This window comes from Haemorhous mexicanus, chromosome 18 (genome assembly GCF_027477595.1).
Source record: "Haemorhous mexicanus isolate bHaeMex1 chromosome 18, bHaeMex1.pri, whole genome shotgun sequence".
NCBI classification, from domain to species: Eukaryota; Metazoa; Chordata; class Aves; order Passeriformes; family Fringillidae; genus Haemorhous; species Haemorhous mexicanus.
The window spans coordinates 9,117,736-9,137,089 of NC_082358.1; the positions used below are offsets into that span (position 1 = coordinate 9,117,736).

The 19,354-nt window shown below is 43.2% G+C and overlaps 1 protein-coding gene across 8 annotated transcripts in view; it reads right to left on the minus strand.

Moving 5' to 3' along the window:
* Window positions 1-3,619: 3,619 nt before the first annotated feature.
* The window catches only part of ZBTB46 (zinc finger and BTB domain containing 46), a 48,002-nt gene continuing 32,267 nt past the window's right edge, over window positions 3,620-19,354 (minus strand). For 7 of the 8 annotated variants that reach the window (XM_059862927.1, XM_059862929.1, XM_059862928.1 and 4 more), the window contains 5 exons: window positions 13,884-14,056; window positions 12,687-12,738; window positions 12,308-12,595; window positions 7,438-7,613; window positions 3,620-4,166 (listed from right to left, as the gene is read on the minus strand). In XM_059862927.1, coding sequence (XP_059718910.1) covers window positions 3,780-4,166; window positions 7,438-7,613; window positions 12,308-12,595; window positions 12,687-12,738; window positions 13,884-14,056 — 1,076 coding nt within the window. In that variant the 3' untranslated portion in view covers window positions 3,620-3,779. The remainder of the gene's footprint in view (window positions 4,167-7,437; window positions 7,614-12,307; window positions 12,596-12,686; window positions 12,739-13,883; window positions 14,057-19,354) is intronic. The other variant, XM_059862932.1, reaches the window with a different exon arrangement.

Sequence of the window (19,354 nt, forward strand, 5' to 3'; positions counted from 1 at the left end):
AAGCCACAGCTTTGCCTGGGGGAAATGGAGTGTTTAAAGGCAGGAGTGGGGAGAGGAAACAAAAGGGGAAGTAATGCTGGAGTGAGTTTCCTTCCGGACAAAAATTACTCATTTTGTTGTCCAAAAAACTGATTTTTGATTAAAGGAAAAAAAAAAAAAAAAAAAAAGAAGAAAAGGGAAAGGGCAATCACTTTGCAAACCTTCATTAGGGAAGTCCCCCTCTGCCTCCCCACAAAGCCGCTCTGCAGCTGTGAGGCTTTGGGGTGACCTTAAAAACCACAAAACTGGGGAATTCATGATTTCAAGAACATTTTTTTTTGGAAATCTCAAATCAACACAAGGACCTAGTTTGTCTCCATCCTTTAAGATGTTTTCCAAGTCCATGGATCTCTGGGATGTTCTCCAGAGGGCTCAGACAGGATGAAGCCCTCTGCCCCATTCCGCTCTCCACTCCTGGCACTCAGATTTAAAATAAAAAATGAGGGTAATTAAGGAATTCAAGGAGGAACATTTACATGTACAAATGCTTTAAAAAAATGAATTGCAAGTTCTCAAGACGGAGTATATCCATGTTTTACCTCTAAGGGAGTTATTGTTGTGGAACTAAGTCTGTATATATATACACACACATATATATATATATATTTAGAAAAAATTAAAAAAAAGGGAACCTCAGTGAAGTATACAAAGCCCTGAAGGGAAATACAAAGACGAGATGCAGAACAGGCAGAATTAGTGGGGTTTTGTTTAAATCTCCAAGAGCAGAAGTTTGCATAGGCAGTATATCCGAGAGACCCCGGAGAGAAGCTGGAGGGATGTGATCACCCGGAGTGACTGATGAAGTTTATAAAGTTTCAGCATAAAAAACGCCCAAATTCCTGTTTTTCAAATCCAAGTCGGAGCATGGAAGGCTGAAGATGAATCCCTGTGTTTCCAACTCTGCACACCTCCATCAGAACAAAGCACTTCAGTAGACATCAGGTGTTAGAAAGGTTTTATTTGGTACATGGTGTGTGTTAGTGGGACAGAAGCACGTGTGAGGTTATGACATGGGAAAAGTTAGTTCTTATGTGGATTTTCCATTTTTCTCTCCCTTTTTTTTTTTTGCTTTATTTTTTGCATTCTCAGTTCAAAGAGCCTCAAAGTGACACAATTTGGAAACACTCCTGAGCGCTACCTGGCTCTCTGCCCACCTTTAATAAAAATAAGGAAAGAAAAGAATAAAATATTTCCAAGGGAATTGTGAAGAAAGCTCAGCACTCTGTAATTCTGATGGCAAAACTGAGTCACCCAAGGGCAGGGAGAAAGAGGAGGGCTTGGACCACACCTGCTCCTCCTCAGAAGGTGGATGCACACACCAGCGTTGGAGGGGATGGGCCATCAGAATGTGACACAAACCCAGGGGTTTGAACTGTTTGGGCTTTAAAATTCTCTTTAAAATAGATTTTTACATATAAAAAGCAAAGCTAAAGATAAATCTTTAAGTAATGTATGTATTTGTCTACACGCAACAGGTGAGGCTGCACATTCAGAACTTCAGGCACCCCCTAACCCTTCCCTATTTCCAGGGTAAATGACAATAAATACAGAGCCCACTCTCTGGGGGGGCCAAAATCAGGATAAGGGAACAGCCTCCTCACTCTGTGGGATACCCCAAAGCCATTGGAAAAGGGTATATAAAGGTCCAATTGTGACATACTGGGTGGGTTTTTACAGCTTTTTAAATAGGGGAAGAGAAGGAAAAGAAGCTAAAAGGCAAAATGAGATTTTTACAAGTTAAGAAAAATGTTCTTACATGACCTGCTCTACCCTTCCCATATTTAAAGAAGAGGGTTATCCATGCTCAGTGCCTAAAGCAACAAGTGCCACTAACTCCTCCAGTCCAAGGGGCAGCAGTAGCAGCACCGAGGATTTTAGGAAAGACCCATGTTCCCACAGCACTGAACACCCCAAATCCACAGGGCAGGAGCCTGGAGGCTCCCAATGGAAGCAATGGTGAACTGGGGTGATGGATGAAGAGAGAAGGTGGTGAACGTCTAAAAGGAACTGAGGAGCAGAGAAAGCGAGTGGACGCCATAAACCCAGGATGCAGCTGGAAGGAGGGAAGGGAGAGAGATCCCAGCTCCTGCAGGTGCCAGGACCAAGGCTCCCACCACGCTCCATGAAATCCTGGCACCAAGTGGCTTAAATCCTTTCAGGTTATTTGCTTTATGGGGGTTTATTGTACAATACACTTTTAATTCCTTTGCTGGGTGGAACCACACTTTTCCTCATGGACCACCAGGCCTGCAGGAAGGAAAATAGCACCTTGAGTCATTTGGCTTCTGGCAATGGGTTGTCTTTCGTGGCAGGTTTCAAAGTACCACAGTCACAGACATAGTAAAAAATTGCTTGATGGCAAGGATGGAGTGAGGTCTTCGGCTTTTTTTTAAATTTATTTTAAAAAGCACCAGAAGCAAAGAGGTGAAGGTAGAACAAGCTGTTTCTCAGGAATAAGACAATTCCAATGCTGTTGCTGCTGTTATTTAGGTGTAGCTGAAAGAAGGCAACAGTGGCCGATATGAACAGGGAGAATCCAACTATCTGGAACAGCCCCACAGAGTCCGAGGAGACGCTGGGAGAGAAACCTGGTTCTTATTTAAAGAAAAAATGGTTTATTGGAAAATTAACATGGAACCGGTGCAACTAAAGCTGAAGGTTTTCGTCATGAATTCAGTAGGTGTAAGACCTACCCATGATCAACAACAATGTTGAGGTTGGCAAGGAAGAACAAGGTACCCAGGTGAAATCCTGGCCCCACAAAAGTCCATGGGATGGGAGCAGCAGGATTCCACCCTGCTGGGATCTCCTCACCTCGGCTTCTTGCCTTCCCCAGCTCATCCTGCACTTGGCTGAATGCCTTGGTTTTGCTACAGTTTGCATATATTTGTGAAAAAGGCAGCTGAGCAAAGGGAGAAAAGTGAAGATCTTTGTGGAGAAGAACGACAGGTACAGAATTGTGTCCTCTAGAGCAAGAGGTGCTTCCAGAAGCACAAATGTGTTTCAGCGCCTGTGGATGACCAAGGCTGGAAGACAGGACGTGGGTAAGATGCCAGTAGGTCCAAGAAAAGTCACAATCTGTTTTTGATGGTGATTCTTTTGGAAGGTAAGACTCCAAGAGAAGTATTCATAAGGCTGTAGTCTGACTTGCCTTTTGATCTATTTGGCTCCATAAAAAATAATTAAAACTCTTTAAATAACTTTGCAAAAGGCCTGCATCATCAGGGAAAGCCCTCCAACACATCCATCCATCTGCTTTCACAACCTTAGTTTGAAATTCCACTGCTGCTAGGATTTTTAGCACAGACAAGGTATAAAAAAACCCCAACCAACCAACAAACCTGCTTTGGACACAAAGACTTCCCCGGTGCTCAGTTTGGAGTGGGAAGGGGAGGAGGATTCATGCTTCACCAGCCTCCCCACACCTGCAGAAACTCCACCTCCCTCTTGGGCAGCCTGGCTGACTTGGCTCAAGGGGTGGCCATGGGCAGGGGGTCACAGGGGGAAAAGGGAAAGGGAAAAGGGGGAAGGCGAAGTCAGTTGTGCCGCTGGAAGCGACCCTGCCAAGACAGTGTCTGAGTGGAACAGAGAAGGACTTGTTTAGAAAACACAAGAGTTATTTTGCACACATGGACGACAACAAGGCTACTTAGTTTTTCCAACATACTCCTTCCTCCCCACCCTCCCTCCCCCTACAAACAACAGAGCGAAACCAAAAAAAAACAAACAAAAAATAATCCCTAAGAAATCCAGGTAAAATCCTTGTCGTTCTCCCCAGAGTTGTCCTGCTCCTGCGGGGAGTCGACATCTTTGTCATCATCTAAAATCACATCATCCTGTGACATCCCCACGTCATCCTTCCACTTGATGTCGTCGTCGTCTCCCATCTCCTCGTCTCCTTCCACTTTGATGTCATCTGGATCTTCCATGTACTGCCCCTCCCCAGGGTAGCACTCCTCTGGGGAGCCCTCTGCCCCGTTGTGGTCCAGGTGCCCGGCCATGCCGCGGCCGGAGCAGTCGGCGCAGACGCCGTGGCGGCGCGAGCCGTGCTTGATCCCCACGCTGGCTGCTGACATGAACACCCGGTTGCAAACCTTGCAGACGTATTTTTTATCTTTGCTGTGGACCTGGAGAAGAAGAAAGACCACAGAGGTGAGTGCCAACAGAGATGGAATGAGAGCTGTTCCCCTGTCCTTGCAAAGGCAAATCCACAACTGCTACCTGAGGCTTCCACCAGGAACTCAAACCCACCTCGATAAATTCAACCCTGAAATGATGACACACAATGGAAAATCCTTTGGGACTGCCTACTTATCATCATATTCATAAGTCTGAGACAAACTTCTACCATATTTTTTTTTCTTCTTTTTTCCTTCTGTTTCTCTGGGGTGCAATAGTTGTGTCACACCAAGCATCAAGAGGAAAATGTCAAAAAGAAATAAAGAAACAATCCACAAGCACCAGTCATGTTCAGAGAAGAACAGCCCTGATCAAACCAGTGTTAATGTCATGGTGATTTAGTGGTCTCCCTCCTGATCTCACTGCTGGCCAGAACCAAAGAACAAGAGCACTTGGAATTTCTCCTGTATCTCCCAAAAAAGAAGAAGAGCATCTGAATGCTCTTCTCACCTTAGTTCTGACTACTTTGGTTTGACAAAAATGTTTTTCTTCCATAACTCATGCTGCAAGAATCCTGGGCATATGAAGCGATCACAGAATACATGGCCAGTAAAGGAAGCAAGGAAAATGCTCTGCAGGATAAAAGAATTCACTTCCAGAGTCAAACTGCACTATGGAATGAGCAAAATTGCATACTTTGAAAAGCACAAAACACCAGTTCAAAGGTGAAATCCGTCCCTGGCCACTTTTGCCCTGCATGGAAGGCAAGAAGCTTGTCAAACCATCCACCTGCTCCTCTGCCTAATAAACCAGGGCAGTGAGAATTCCCAAACTCCACCACAAGGAGCCTCATCAGGTACTTTCACTTACACATATATCTACATGTAAAACACATATTGATTTTATTTATAAATAGAAAGGTTTAGTTAGAAGGGACCCATGACAATCTTCTAGTCCAATTGCCAGACTGCTTCAGGGCTGCCCAGTATGTATTATAAATATGCATTTTTCTTTGATATATTTTTTTCTTTATTCTTTTATATATTAACACCACACGGGGACAGCACAGGCACTCGATGCACTGATCCTCAGGAGAGACTTTAGGAAGTGGTGCAGGAGCACACAAGGATCCAGTGCCAGTGGTTTGGGATTGTTCTGAGCAGCCCAGCAGCCACCAGAGCCTCGGGTACATACCACCAGTCCCTAATCCTTTTTAACTCATTTCTTCCTTTCATGCTCACAAAAGCCTGTGGGAAAGCTTTTGCTGATTAAAGTCCTCCCTTTTATTTTAAAGCAGCTGCCTGGATACCTGCTCCCTGCTCCTGCCTCAGTAGGGGATCACCAGCTCTCACCACCTGACTCTCTACAACCCTGTGCTCTGGAATACTCAGCTGAGCTAAAGCTCTTTGGGAAGAGGACAAATTGACCCACTGCAGCCCCTCAGCCCTCACTACTGCAGGACACTGGCTGAGGCTCTGTGTTGCACCAGTCCCAGCCGTGTTCAAAGCCTGTGAGTGCCTCTGATATGCTCTGGCTGCAGGTTCCCCTGCCCTGAGCCAGTCCCCATGACATTCTTCTACTGCATCAAGCAAAGGCATTAAATTTTATTACTTTTTTTAAAGCAGTTGGACAGGGCTGCTCAGAGCCATCCAGCAGGATCTATAGGTATCACTCCCTTTCAACTCGTACAAGAATGATTTTCAGGCATCAAAAGCTGAATTGGAGAACAGAAGGTGGTCAGGGGTGCAGAGTAAGGGCTAAAAGAGCCATATAAAAAAGAAATTATTAAACAGGTACTAAACCAATTTGTAATTATCACAGAATGGTTTGGGTTGGAAGGGACCTTAAAGCTGATCTAGTTCTGACTCCCTGCCATGGGCGGGGACATCTTCCACTAGAGCAGGCTGCATTTCTGCTAAAAAAACTCTAAAAAACTAAAATCACCTCTCTCCCTCTTTTCCAATGCTGACAGTTCAGTCAGCAGATTTAAAGTGAGCCATATTCCTGGATGCAACTGAACAGAAATGAATCTCATTCCCTTTACAGCCAAAATAGTATTAAACACAGAAACAGGATTTGGCCTTCAGTATTGGACGGTGCAAGTAGAAAGATGATACTCTAACTGATTAAATGCCAATATTACAAGAAAGAGAAAGGGAAACATGCTGACAACATTCTAAACTATGAAAAAAAAATTTAAAAAGGGAAAGTTCTCAGAAATAAAATGCTGGAGGCAACTAGCTGGCATGACAAGGTGTTCCCTGCTGCAAAACCAGGACCAGTTCTCAAAACCTGCTGTGTGCTTGCAGCAGGACTAAGCCCATGCTGGGATCTGCTCCCAAACTCCAGCACCCCAAGGGAAGAGGGAAGGGATGTCCCAGGGAACAGTCAGTGCCCAAGCTGAGGGCTGGGCACTCATCCAAACAGACATGGGAGCAGCAAAGGAAGGGGAGGAGATGATGGGGCACTGTGGAAAATTGTCACACAGGGCTCCAGGATCCTGGTGCGGGACCTGGGGCACCATCAGTGGTGAGCCAGATCTGCTGCTGGAATTACTGCCTGGAAAGTACCTGCTCTGCCACAACACCACCTCCACACCAAGCTCTGAGAACCTCTTTAGGATGGAAACTCCTTTCTACCCTGAAAAGAAAAATAATCAAAGCCTGGCTTAAAATTCTGTTTCTGAAGAAGCTGTGAAGAGCCAGACAGCAGCACCAGCCTCGCAGTCAGAGCTGAGGAGCCTCTTTAACAAGCTGTAACAGCACTTTTGATAACCAAGCATGGCCAGAAGAGAGTAGCTTTGCCTTAAGTTCTTGCTGAGCAAAGTGTTTTAAAGCTTTCTGCACCAAGTCATAGAATTACAGAATTGTTAAGATTGGGAAAGGCTTCTGAGATTCAGTCCAATTGTTGCCCCAGCACTGCCAAGTCCACCACTAAATCTTGTCCCCAAAAGCCACATTTACATGTTTGTGAAACCCTTCCAGGGATGGTGACTCCCCTACTGCCCTGGACAGCCTGTGCCAGGGCTGAACAACCCTTTCAGTGAAGAATTTTTTGCTAATATCCACCCAAAACCTTGGAAAGCCTCTAGCTGAGCTCGGAGAACGAGAGGAGGATGAACAGGCAGCCAGCCACGAGGCCTTGGAAAGGCAGGGGAAAAAGATACAGGAGAAACCTTCAGATGAGCCCTTAGTGGCAAACAAAATCCAGACTTAAGTGAGGTGAACTCCTGCTCTCTTTAGCCTGAAGAGAAAGGCTGATGCCCAGCACTGCCCTTACCAAGGTGTGGCGCTTCATGTGCTCCCGGCGGGTGAACTTCTTCCCACAGATCTCGCAGGGATAGGGCCTCTCCCCTGTGTGGGACCTCATGTGTCTCTTCAGGATGCACTGGTGCATGGCAGAAAAGCTGCAGTACGGGCACTTGAACTTCTTCCTGATGACTGTGAACTCGTTGACTGCAAAAGAGAAAGCAGAACACACAGATTAATCTCAGAACGTCTCCAAAGAGTCTTCTTGTTGACTATTTCACTATTAAATTTGTTCACTGTGAAATCACACTCCTACCCCTTAACCATCTACATATTTTTAATCCTTATACTGTATTACTGCCCATATATTATTAAAGCTAAGAAATTGAGTACCTCCACCATAGCAGCTTTTGAACAAGTTGACACACAAACATTTAGCAACAGCCTGTTAGAGACATTGCTTGCTAAAGGGAAAATGAAGAGGGCTGTCAGCCTGCTAGAGTTCTGATTTATTATAAAGAGTTATCCTAAATATCAAGATCTAAAATGCTAACAGTATTACTTCTGGAAGAAGCAGGGAGCCAGGTACAGAAGTCCACAAAGGTGGCACCCAAACAGTGCCAGTGCTAATTATGGGGTGATGCCAGAACATCAGCACACACCCCAGGAGCACTTTGGTGAAGGAGAAGAGACTGAGGATGGCCCAGAGGAAACAGGACAGTTCCAACCACCATTCTCTACATTATCCAGTGACACAGGGACAGTGCCACACACAAAATACAGCAGGTGAAAAAACTGAGCATTGCTGCTCCCTGAGGGCACCACCCACCCACTACAAGTTTGGAAGTGACTGACCAGGAGGAGATGATTTTTCCTGTTTCTCCTTTGTTCTATTGCTTCCTGTTAGTGTATTAATTTTCACCCACTTTTCTCCTAATTATGTTAATTATTCTTATTTCTCAAAGCAATAACAAGGAGGGGGGAAAAAAGAAAGCAAGTTCTGGTTAATCACTGTAACTTATGTATTTGTAAATGACTCCTGGTAAAGGAAACAGTCTATGGAGGAGACTTTCCTACTTTTTTTTTTTTTTTTTTAACAACTAAAATATGAAAACTCTTTGTCTTTTATTACAGGAAATGATTTTTTTTTTTAAATTTTCTCCTAGGTTTTGACACTCCTTCATCTATACACTCAGAGGCAAGGAGCCCACGTTTTCCTACAGCAGGCAGCAATTTTATCATACAAAGCTATTTATTATAAATTCATTTCCAGTCTGATTTTGTAACCACTTGATTTTGGTGACAGGCCACACACACTTGTAACAATGCTGTTGCTATGGAGTGTAGACAAGGTGAGCAAGCTGCAAACTGAGCTCGGGGAGTCAAGAGGGGACACAAACCCTCCTTCCTCCAGTCCTGCTCCACACCACACACCCTGCAGAGACAGAGCCACTGGGAAACACTGACTGGACATCCTGACAGCAATCAGGTCCTGGGAGCATGAAGAAAAAGTGCTTTGAGGAGAGAAACCCAGAAACCCCCTATTCCTACATCACTGGGTTGTAGCTGATCCTGCTGTTCCCTCAGTGCCTGCTCCCCTTTCCTGCCCACCTCTCCCTTCCTTCAGGGCTGAGCTGCTGCAAAGCTGAAAAGGCAACACCCAAGGCTGCACCCCCAGCAGGCTCCTGCCCAGCCACCTGCTTCCAACACATCCATGGATTCCCAACAGCCTATTCCTGACTCTGTCCAAGATCCCTCATGTCTGCATTCAGCTTAAATCACTCAAAACCAGTATTTTCAGCTTCTGTATTTAAAAATACTCACAGAGCACTGTTTGCAGCTATAGTTTTATTGAAAACTATTTTTGCACCAAATATTTTGCCACATATTTAGTTCTGGTATCTACAAAAGGAAACACCTCAAAAACAGCAGCATGGTTAGAAAAAGAATTGCATATTGCAGCATTAACATTTTCACAGTCCTGTAAAATATATGCCCCACAGTAAATCTATTTAATGTAAAAATACCAGCTTTGGTATGAGAATCATCCTTTGTCTAAATGACAATATTTTATAGCAGCATTAAGTGTAGCAGCATTAAGGTCCTAAGAAATAATCTTTAACATGATCATCAAGGTGATAAACAGCAGCACCATGGGTAAAGAGCTCCTGGACACAGCACCAAGAAATGGAAAAGGAAATAGAAACAGTGACACAGTAAAAATCTGTGTCCTTAATGCCACTAAAATATTTATAGAAATGTGTGTTTTTAAAACCAACACAATAATGCTTGGAAAAAAATCTTTGGTACTGTCATCTCAAGTAACTTATTTCACTGAGGTTGTTAAAGGACACAGGTTCCTACATCCCTGAGAGTAAAGGAAATGCACCAGTGATGCCTGATGGAGCTGCTCTGGATTAACTCTGTAAACTGTCATCTAGTTAATAATCACTGACATACTACATTCTTTGGGATATTAGAAAGAATTCCCAAACTTCAGGAGAATTTTTGTCCACTAAATCCCTTTATATTTATTATAGGAAGGTGCAATTTAACTGTCAGACTCACACCTCCCATCAGCTTCCCATGCCATTTCCTAACAGTAAAATCCTGCTTCTAACACCTGTCCAACAAAAACCCAATAAAGCTTTGCCCTGTTATACCCTTCAGTTCTAACAATTTAAAAAACCTAGTCCTGATCCTGAAGGGAGGCACTGGAAATTCCCAGTGCTGAAGTCAGGAAGCACTCTGATGCACAGGCCAAGGAAAATAATAAAACCTCTATTAGAGACAGCAGAAAAAGAATTCCCTGTTGAATTAAATTCTAAAATAGAAGAAAAATCAGCAAACATGAAAACTCATTAACTATTATTATGTAATGAAATCTTTTAAAGTTTGCTGAAATTGCTTTTGCTGGCATCTTACTTTCCCAAGTCAGAAAAATCCTTCCCTGCTGCTCCCAAATTTCCAGATAAGATTCATTGGGTTACAACTTCGTTTTCTGGCTCAGCTTTCTCCTTTCTCACTAGCTGATTATTTAAGAGCAAAATAAATCATGAGGCAATTAGTCTGACATCTGTCACAAGGGAAGCTGACACTAAAGGCTACACACACTCACAGACAGCCGAGATCTCCCATGCCAAAGATGTCAACGGGAACGAGAGCGGAAAAAATGAACCTGACTTTGCAAAAAGCATAACATCTAAACCCAAATGATTAAAGTGTACTACAGTGATTACATGGGAACTCATCCTCAGTTCTGACTGCAGAATGATCAAATGAAGGGTAAGAGCTAAGCCAAGCAGGGAAACTCCAGCTTCCCAGCCCTGGCGTGGCACGGAGCCGTGTCCCTGAAGCTCCAACTCCCAGCAGGAACAGGTGGAGCAGAGCTCCTGCTCCTCCTCCACAAGCCCAAGGGCAGCAGGTCCTGGTGGGCTCTCATTCACCTTTCCACAGGAAAGGGCTGGGGAAGAAGCTCCTCACTAAGTCCACATAGTGCACAACTAAGTATTTCTCATTTTTTGTCTTCCTGAGATGCAACAGTATAATGAGAAAGAACTTCCATGAAGAACTCCAGAGAACATTTGTGGAAGTTGAGTTTTTTTTCTCCTCAGCTGTCTCTCATACTGAGGAAAGAAACCCCACATGCTGACAAGCTGTGCTGCACACAGAGCAGCTGGGAAGAACTGCTCTTAATTATGCTACTTTCATTTCACAGTTACCATAATCTGGTTTTGTATGTAAATATATAGCAATAAACACAGAAGTATTTAATTTTTTTTAAAATAAGTGAATTTCATAGAACGAAACAGGAATTACAGATTTCTACCCACCAGGAACAGCCATTACTGATTCTGTATGCACACCCCAAGTTACAATTAAATTTATGTAAAGCCTCCTTCCTCTGTTTCAACACCACCACACTCAGCTTGGCTAACTTAATTACAGTGTATAAACCAAAAGAGTCACAAAAATGTACAGAATCCCTGCAAACCACGGCCAAACTCCAGCATGTTATTCAAAAAAAAGCCCTGAAAGTACTGAAATACAGTATCAATAAAAGATGCAAGCCTTGCAACAATTTCAAGACCAAGTAACATACCCTACTGGACATATGAACAAGCCGTATATTTTACTCCTTTGAAAGATAAAGAAAACCACTTTACAAACAGCAACCCTGTGCTTCCACAGCTCCTAAGTTCACAGTGAAAACTCCTGGAATGCCCAAATGGTCTAATGGACCGAGCACTGGAGCAGAACTCAGAACTGAATTCCATTATTAATTCTATTGCTAGCACTTTCAACAACATGAGGGATGTTATTTTCCAGAGGAATTGGAGGAAAACATCCCCATTTCTTTTATAAAGCACTTTGAGATCAACTGATAAAGCAGTTCAAGGTAGTGTCAGAACACAGAATGAGCACTCCAATAAAACAGCTGAAGTGCCCATTTTATGGACCCAAAAAAGTTATATTTGCACAAAAATTGCCACAAGGCTGCAGTGACACAGCATCTGGAACCAGCACAGCACCAGCTGATCACCTCTGGGGAGTCACTCTATGAAATTACACCTGTGGAACATTTATTTGCAGCACGAGAACCACGGCACAATTTGATTTTCCTAGTTCAAGGAAGCGTCTCATACACAACAACAGCAGCTATGCATCCTCAGGATCCTGGCTTGGCCCTACACTGTCCAAAAGCTCCAGCCCAGCCAGGTGGGCAGAGCCCAGGTAACACATTTTCACGTGGCTACTGAGGCTCTTCTGGGTGCCGAAGCCTTTCCCACAGCAGAGACAGACAAAGGCGCGCTCGCTCGAGTGCACGGACAGAAGGTGCCGCTTTAAGTCTGTCTTGTCACGAAACAGCTTGGCACAGTGAGGACACTGCATCTTCTTACAGTGGAAGTGGATGGTCTTCTCGTGCCGCTCCATGTTGGATTTCAGAGTGAAGCTGGCAGGGCACTTGGAGCACTGGAAGCGGCCGAGCTGGCCGGGCCGGGAGCAGTCGAGCACGTCGAGCGGGAGCAGCATGGAGAAGGCGTGCTCGTGGATGTGCTCCTGCAGCTCCTCAGCACGCTGGAACACCCTCCTGCAGAAGCCACAGGTCAGCCTCTTGGTCAGGGCTGAGTCCAGGAAGGTCCCATCGGAGGTGATGTCCGTGTCTTCAGATCTTGGGAAACTGGAATCTGAAACGGGACCACAGGTACACACGCACGGATCAGCCTCTTCTGGTATAAAATACTGACAGTTTAAAGGTGTATTTTTCTCTCTGCTTACCTGAGTCAGAGTTATCAAACTGCCAAAGTGCCAGCAATCCATCAAAGGCGGCCTGCAAAGGAAAAGCACAGGGAAGTTAGGGCAGGCATTGACAAGAAGCTGTCCCATAGGCAGAGCTCTGCCTCCCATTGCTGTCACTGCCTTCAGCCCTTCTCTAAGGGAGGCTCAGTCGTTTGACCTGACAATTCAAAGTGCCTTCACAAAGCTTTCACTGCCAGAGCAGTGAACTGGGCCTTTATCTTGCCTCAAAACACCTTATTATTTGGTGTTTTGAAGATGGTAATCAACATCCCTGTTTCTACTCAATTTCCAGTCTCACTAAGCATCCGTAGCTCCCACTCAGGCCAGTGGGAAATGCTGGACAGGATATTTTTAGGTGATACAACCCAACTGGAAAATTCTCCCTTAGCCCTCCACAGGTACTTTTCCTTTCCACACAGAAGAGCCTGTAGAACACAAACACCTTCTGCATAGCTCCCCTTCTGCAATGCCCTCTGGCACTGCTGATCCAAATTCTAAATAAAAGCTGATTTTCTCTTTTTTTTCCTTATAAATCCTCTGCGATATGCCAGCGTGTGGCAGATGGCAGCCCTGTATGAGGCAGAGGCGTGCTGCAGCCCCGGCAGGTCTGTGCAGACCAGCTCACTTTGCTCTACAGGGATGGCAAAGCAAAATCTGTTTTCCACCCATTTGTTTCATAGAGTATCATTCAAAAATATTAAGGACAAGAAATGCTGCAGAAAGCTATGGATTTTAAGAAAAACTTCTGACTTCTGTAACAGAGAGAGCCAGCCCACTTCTGTCTGAATTCAAACAGTTACAAGAAACCCCAATGCCCAGCACCAGAAGTGAGCAATGGGTAGCTGAGGTCTCATGCCATTATTACATGCTAGTGTGCAACTTTGTGCAAATGAAGGGATTTACAATAAAAAGGGCATTCATATTTTAAAAAACCCAGAGGTTTTTGAACAGAAATTCTGTTGAGGTAAGACAGAAAGACTAAAATTGGGACAGCACCAGTACTGACCTTCAACAGACTTCTAGTTTTAAAACAACCTGTATTTTTTTTAAAAAAGCCCACAGATTAAAGTATAAGGTATTAGATCTTTCAAAATACTCCTAACTGGGGAGGATTTGATCAAACAGACACCTTTGCATTTCAAATTCTGTGTATTCTCCCCTGCCCCTCAATCTCACCTGGGTTGAAGAAGGCACCTCTCCTTTTGTCCCAGTTTCTGGTGACATTTCACCAGAAGAGCAGATCCTGGTGGGGCTCTGAGTGGCAAGGTGTGCTGAAGGCAGCGGGGGAGATGGTGCTTCCACTTTGCCATCACTTTCACCCCTTGAAGGATTCGAGCTGGTGCCAGGCCCTGGGGAACACAGGAAACGAATCTCACCCACGTGAACGAGCACCAGCTGGTGGCTTTAAAAACGGCCTCGCAAAGGCAGCGCCCCAGCACTCGCAGCTCATCTTCTGGCAGTGGGAGGGAATGCAGCAGGACAGGGATGCCAGGCTTTTGGTCTTTCTGGTTGATGGGTTGGTTTTTTTTTTTTAAACCGGCCTCCCCACCCAAATGTCTGTGTGTACGGGAGTGACGTCGCAGGGCTAGGTCACTACAGAGTCCGTCGGGAGAAGGAAGCACAGTGCAGCACAAATATCCATATTTCTCTTGGAGAAGCATCATTCTGAACACATACACTTCCACCTTTAAGGAAATTTCAGATTTCATTCCACTAACTTTCTTGAAAGTTGATGTCACAGGTTCAGATCTCAAGATCTGTCCGTGTTGGTTTATTTAATATCGGACTGTCAGTACTTGATCTCAAAGTGCTTTACAAAAGATGGAAAAAAGGATTCCTGTCACTCTCTATTTAGCAAGGATGGAGGTTCAAATATTTGCACAAAACTGTTCAATTATACCTGACAGTCATTACAGTCTAAAAATCTCCCATAATTCAAAAGGAAAACATGCTGTGTCCAGCCCTCACCTACACTACAGCAACAGCCAAATGGAAAACAATATTCCAGAAACTGCCCTGAGGATCAATGGCAAAGCTAAATACAAATAAAGATTGTGTCATCAATATCACTGTACATTATAAATTATTGTACAAACTTTAGCACAAGCCTTGACTGAATATCAGAATGACATACTGAGTAGTTTGTTCCTTTTGAAATGCAAGGCGGCAAAACCAGAAGCAAATACGGCATAAAATAAACAAATTCGTATTTAAAGCACTCTGTGCCCTAAAGGCTTTTTCATTTCCAGCAAAAAAGAGTCTGATGGAAACCTTCAGGGATATAAAACCCCCACTTTTTAATGCAGCTACAAATAACAAGCCACAGTTTACACTGTGTCCAAATTCAATGCGCCGTGATCTGGGTGACAACAAAGCACTCGAGTGAAACCACACCAAGGTTTCAAAATGTGAACAATCCCAAACCTTACTTTTTTATCAGCTATCAAAGGAAATTCTGCTCTTGTGCCACAAGCTGGATGTTTGATTTGCTTTCCTCTGCTTTGATGGCAGATCAATATCTTTCCCAACTTGAGTTAAGGCTGTTCAGCTGGGATAACTGCTCCAAAGTTTCCTTCAGGTGCTGCTCATCTGCTGCTGTTGTCATTTTAATGTAGGTCAACAAAATGCCAGAAATTCAAGATAGGGAAAAATTCAGGGGAAAAAGGAATTTATCAGTATTTCCTGTTAGAAATTGTTACCAGGAATCCAGCTCTACAGGTCCATTGCAGAATTCCTGCCTAGACAGACACAGGTTCTTTTTTTTTTACCCCTGAACATCCCAAAATGATTCAAACTGCCCCAAAGACATCTCTGGGTTACAATTCTTTGAACTAATGGTATTTTAGCACACAGTAAAGATAAACCATTGGGGCCTGGCTTGATGAATTCTTTATTAGCACCTTCCCAGAGTTTCACAGGTTCCAAAAAAACCTTTGCATTAAAGCAAAAACTAAGGCTAATGAACAAGCAATGAAATAAAGCACAGAGAAGCAATAAACTATCACCAAGGAATGCAAACACACAAAGATGTACAGCACAACAAAGGTGAGTTTTCAAACAATAATCAGTATTTATTTGGTTTCAACAACTGCAAATAACACAAGAAAAGAGAAACCCACATCAATGACCCACGCTTTGTACACAAGAACATAGATTTATGTCAGTTCTGACTTGTACTGTGAGAAACCTTTTTCCCTCCTAAACTTGTACTGAAATGAATTTTAAGCAAAAGTATTTTAACTTCTAAATCAGAAATCAAACGCACTTTCCTTCAGTCAGCTCTGCACACAGAAAATGAAGCAAGGGTTTAGCAATATTTGCGTGAATACAGAATTCTTGTGACAGTTGGACAGTAAAATATTGTGGAAAAGAGAAAGGCAAAGTTTTTATACCTCATTTAAAATTGCATCCATTCTCCCCTAAATCTTCTTTTACCATGTATGAAAATTCCACACCAAACTGAATACCTTTAACTTCTTCCTGGGAAAGTTGACCACTGTGTAGAATGAATTTCTTAACATTCAGAGCAAGGATAAATAATTGGCTCCAATGAACCACTAACTAAAAATAACCTATTAGCTGGTTTGCCCAAAAGAAAAGGGCTCTGTGTACCATGTAATCACTTGGACTGGAAGCTTCATAGGAATTGCTTCTATAAACAGTTTCAGATGCCACAGGGTAAACAGGAAAAGCCAAACTTAGACATATAAAAAAGCCTTCAAATGTGCTATTCTGAAATGTGGAAGTCACCCTTGAAGGGAGTCGTCCCCCCACAACGATCTGAAAGTTCTCTTTTTTTAATGAGAAAACAAGGATGCAAACTAACCACCTCATTTTCTGATAAAAATTAAAATTCTCTTTCTCTTGATTATACTTGGCAAAACCATCTCAAAACATTTGACTGAAGCCTTTGAGACTTCTGGCTGTGTGATGTAACCATGTGGAACAATGCTACCAAAGTTCAGGCTCATAAATGAAGTAAGACACGTTATTAAAGCAAGGAGCTCTGCAGAGCAGAGTGGAAATCACACAACAACCACCTGCTTTTGGAGACAACCCAGGAAAGCATGGCAAGACCAGGAAAACTCTTGGGATGTCTTATCTGAAAGGCACCCCCAGCAACAACCCAGGCAGGTTCAGTAACCAGCAGTTCCCCAGACAGCCTTGGTGTTACCCATGAGTAACTCACACATTTTTTTCTGCAAAATCTGCGTGTTCCAGGTTTCTGAGCAGCATATGAACAATGTCAATCTTGATCACACATCATGAACATCAAATTCTCAGAGCCCTTCAGCTGCAGGTTATCTGGCAACTGTGCTCCCCAAATGGCAAGGTATTTAAATTTTCCCTTCTGATTTTAAATGAGTTTGAACTGGTTAACTTCAGAAATTCACCATAGTGATACAACACCCCCACACACATTCCGGGCTTCATTTTCCACCAGCAGAATGTCAAGTTCATACCTCATATGATCATATAATGAATTAGTTAAAAAGAACACGTGGTAAAATGAAAACCTTGGGATATCCTCTAATTTCTAAAACAGGAAGAATTATGTGGAAGAGCAAGTGAAAACTTTTAATGTGTGCAGTAACTTGGAGAGTAATATCCCCTTTAGAAATGGCTCATCCAAATTTTAAACATGTTTAACACCCTCTTTTCATCTGTCCACTTCCATTAAGTCTTTTATCCTTCAGGAAAAAAAAAAAAATCAAAACAAAACCTGAATACTGCTCCTTCAGGCAGTCATGTACTGCAGTGCTTTCTAAGAGAAGATAATCCAGTGATAGCAGCCAAGATTAAAAAACACTTCACTTTACAGTCAGAGAGACTGATCACTTATAATCCCTGAAATTAGTGCATTTCATTTCAAACCAAGACAGATGAAAACTGCTGGGTTTGTCTTGTTAAATTCAGGCTTTTTCACTGTGCTCCTACCTACTCCCTCCTCCTTTCTTTTTTTTTTTTTTTTTCCTAAATATAACACAGGACTTAAAATGACTCAACATCCTCAAATTGTTTTTGAAGAAAAATGTCAAAAACACCTACAAAGCCAGCACCAACCTAGACTGTGCTTTTACATCTCCACAATCTTCCTACCACTTGCTTCACTGTCATTTTATACACTGAAAATTCTCATCAAACTTGATGTTCTGTTGTATTCAGTAATGACCACTTAAAAGGGAATCATATATCACAAGATCTTTTTCAAGTGATTAAAATAAATTGATACCTGTGAATCTGAATAAGATGAAAGAAAAATATGTCTCTTAACTCCTGGCTTCTATAAAAATCCTCTTACCAGGCCACAGCCACGTCCCTGACTGCTGTGAGAGCTACAGACCAAGCAGAAAGTGTTCCTTTTGACTTGGGCATTTTACTTTGCTTCCATAAAGATGAGATAATTGAAGCTCAGCTGAATGAAATCCAAGTAATAGTAAGAAGACTGGAAAATAAGGACCACAAATACATACTGCACAGGACCTGTGGGCCATGGCACCCCTCAGTGAGATATCAACTACCCCCTTTTCTAAATGTATCAGGCTTTAGTTTTAAACCCAGCTGGTCTCCTGCCTGCACCATGCCCATCCCCAAGCTCTGCTTCTCAGGTGGTTGGGCAATCTCTAACTTTTAACCTGGATTTACGACTGCTTCATACAAATGTATCATTATGTCAAGAGGTGCTTCAGTTCTTAAGTGTAACCTAAAATCCTCCAACAAGGAGAAGGATGATGGATAGAGGGCAGCCCCGTCATTATTCCAATTTATCAAGACAGAAGATGAAATTGCTGATTTCCCCTGTCAGGAGCCACAGACCCGAAGCCGTGGTGCATCCATCACCCGCGGTCACACACCGACCCAGGCTCCCACCCCTCCCTGTGCCAGCTCAGGGCACCCAGCCACTGAACTGAGCCACAGCTGTGCTGCTCCACTGCAAATGGGGGGTTTTCAACCCTGGAGCCCAGTCTGAACCATCTAAATCTGATTTAACTGCAGATCCTTCGGGAAGTGAGTTACTGTGAAAGAAACCAGAACACTGCCCCAGCCATTCTCCACAAATATTTAAGCTACAGAATAAGGTACAGAAACTTCAAGGTTTTTGGATTTTTTTTTTAATTCCATTGTTCAGACACGAGAAGTGAAAAGAGACACTAAGTCTGACACTGCATTGTGCAATTATTTCCTTTGTCACACAACTCCAGGGATCAGTTGGCCACTTGGATGGGGCTGGGAGCACCCTGGTCTAGTGCAAAGTGTCCCTGTCCATGGCAAGGGGCTGGAAAAAGGTGATCTTCCATGTCCCTTCCACTCCAAAGCATTCTGGGATTCTGTGATTCCTTCTCTAATTCTATGACCATTAAAGTTATCTATCTTTTCCCATTGAGGAAACTAAAAGAAAATAGAGTAACAGGCATCCCAAGAGACCTTTCATTCTATTTACTTGGTCAGTTTTCTCAGAATAGATAAAGATAAACCTTTTCTTATGGAAATTAACGTGCAATACTCAGAAAACTGTTGCTTGCTCTATTCTATTTCACAAATGATGTATCTTCTCAGAGCATTACTAAAATACAGCATTAATAATTTCTTTATGCACTAGAGAATTAGGCTGCAATGACGAAAACACAAACATAGGCCGAAAATTC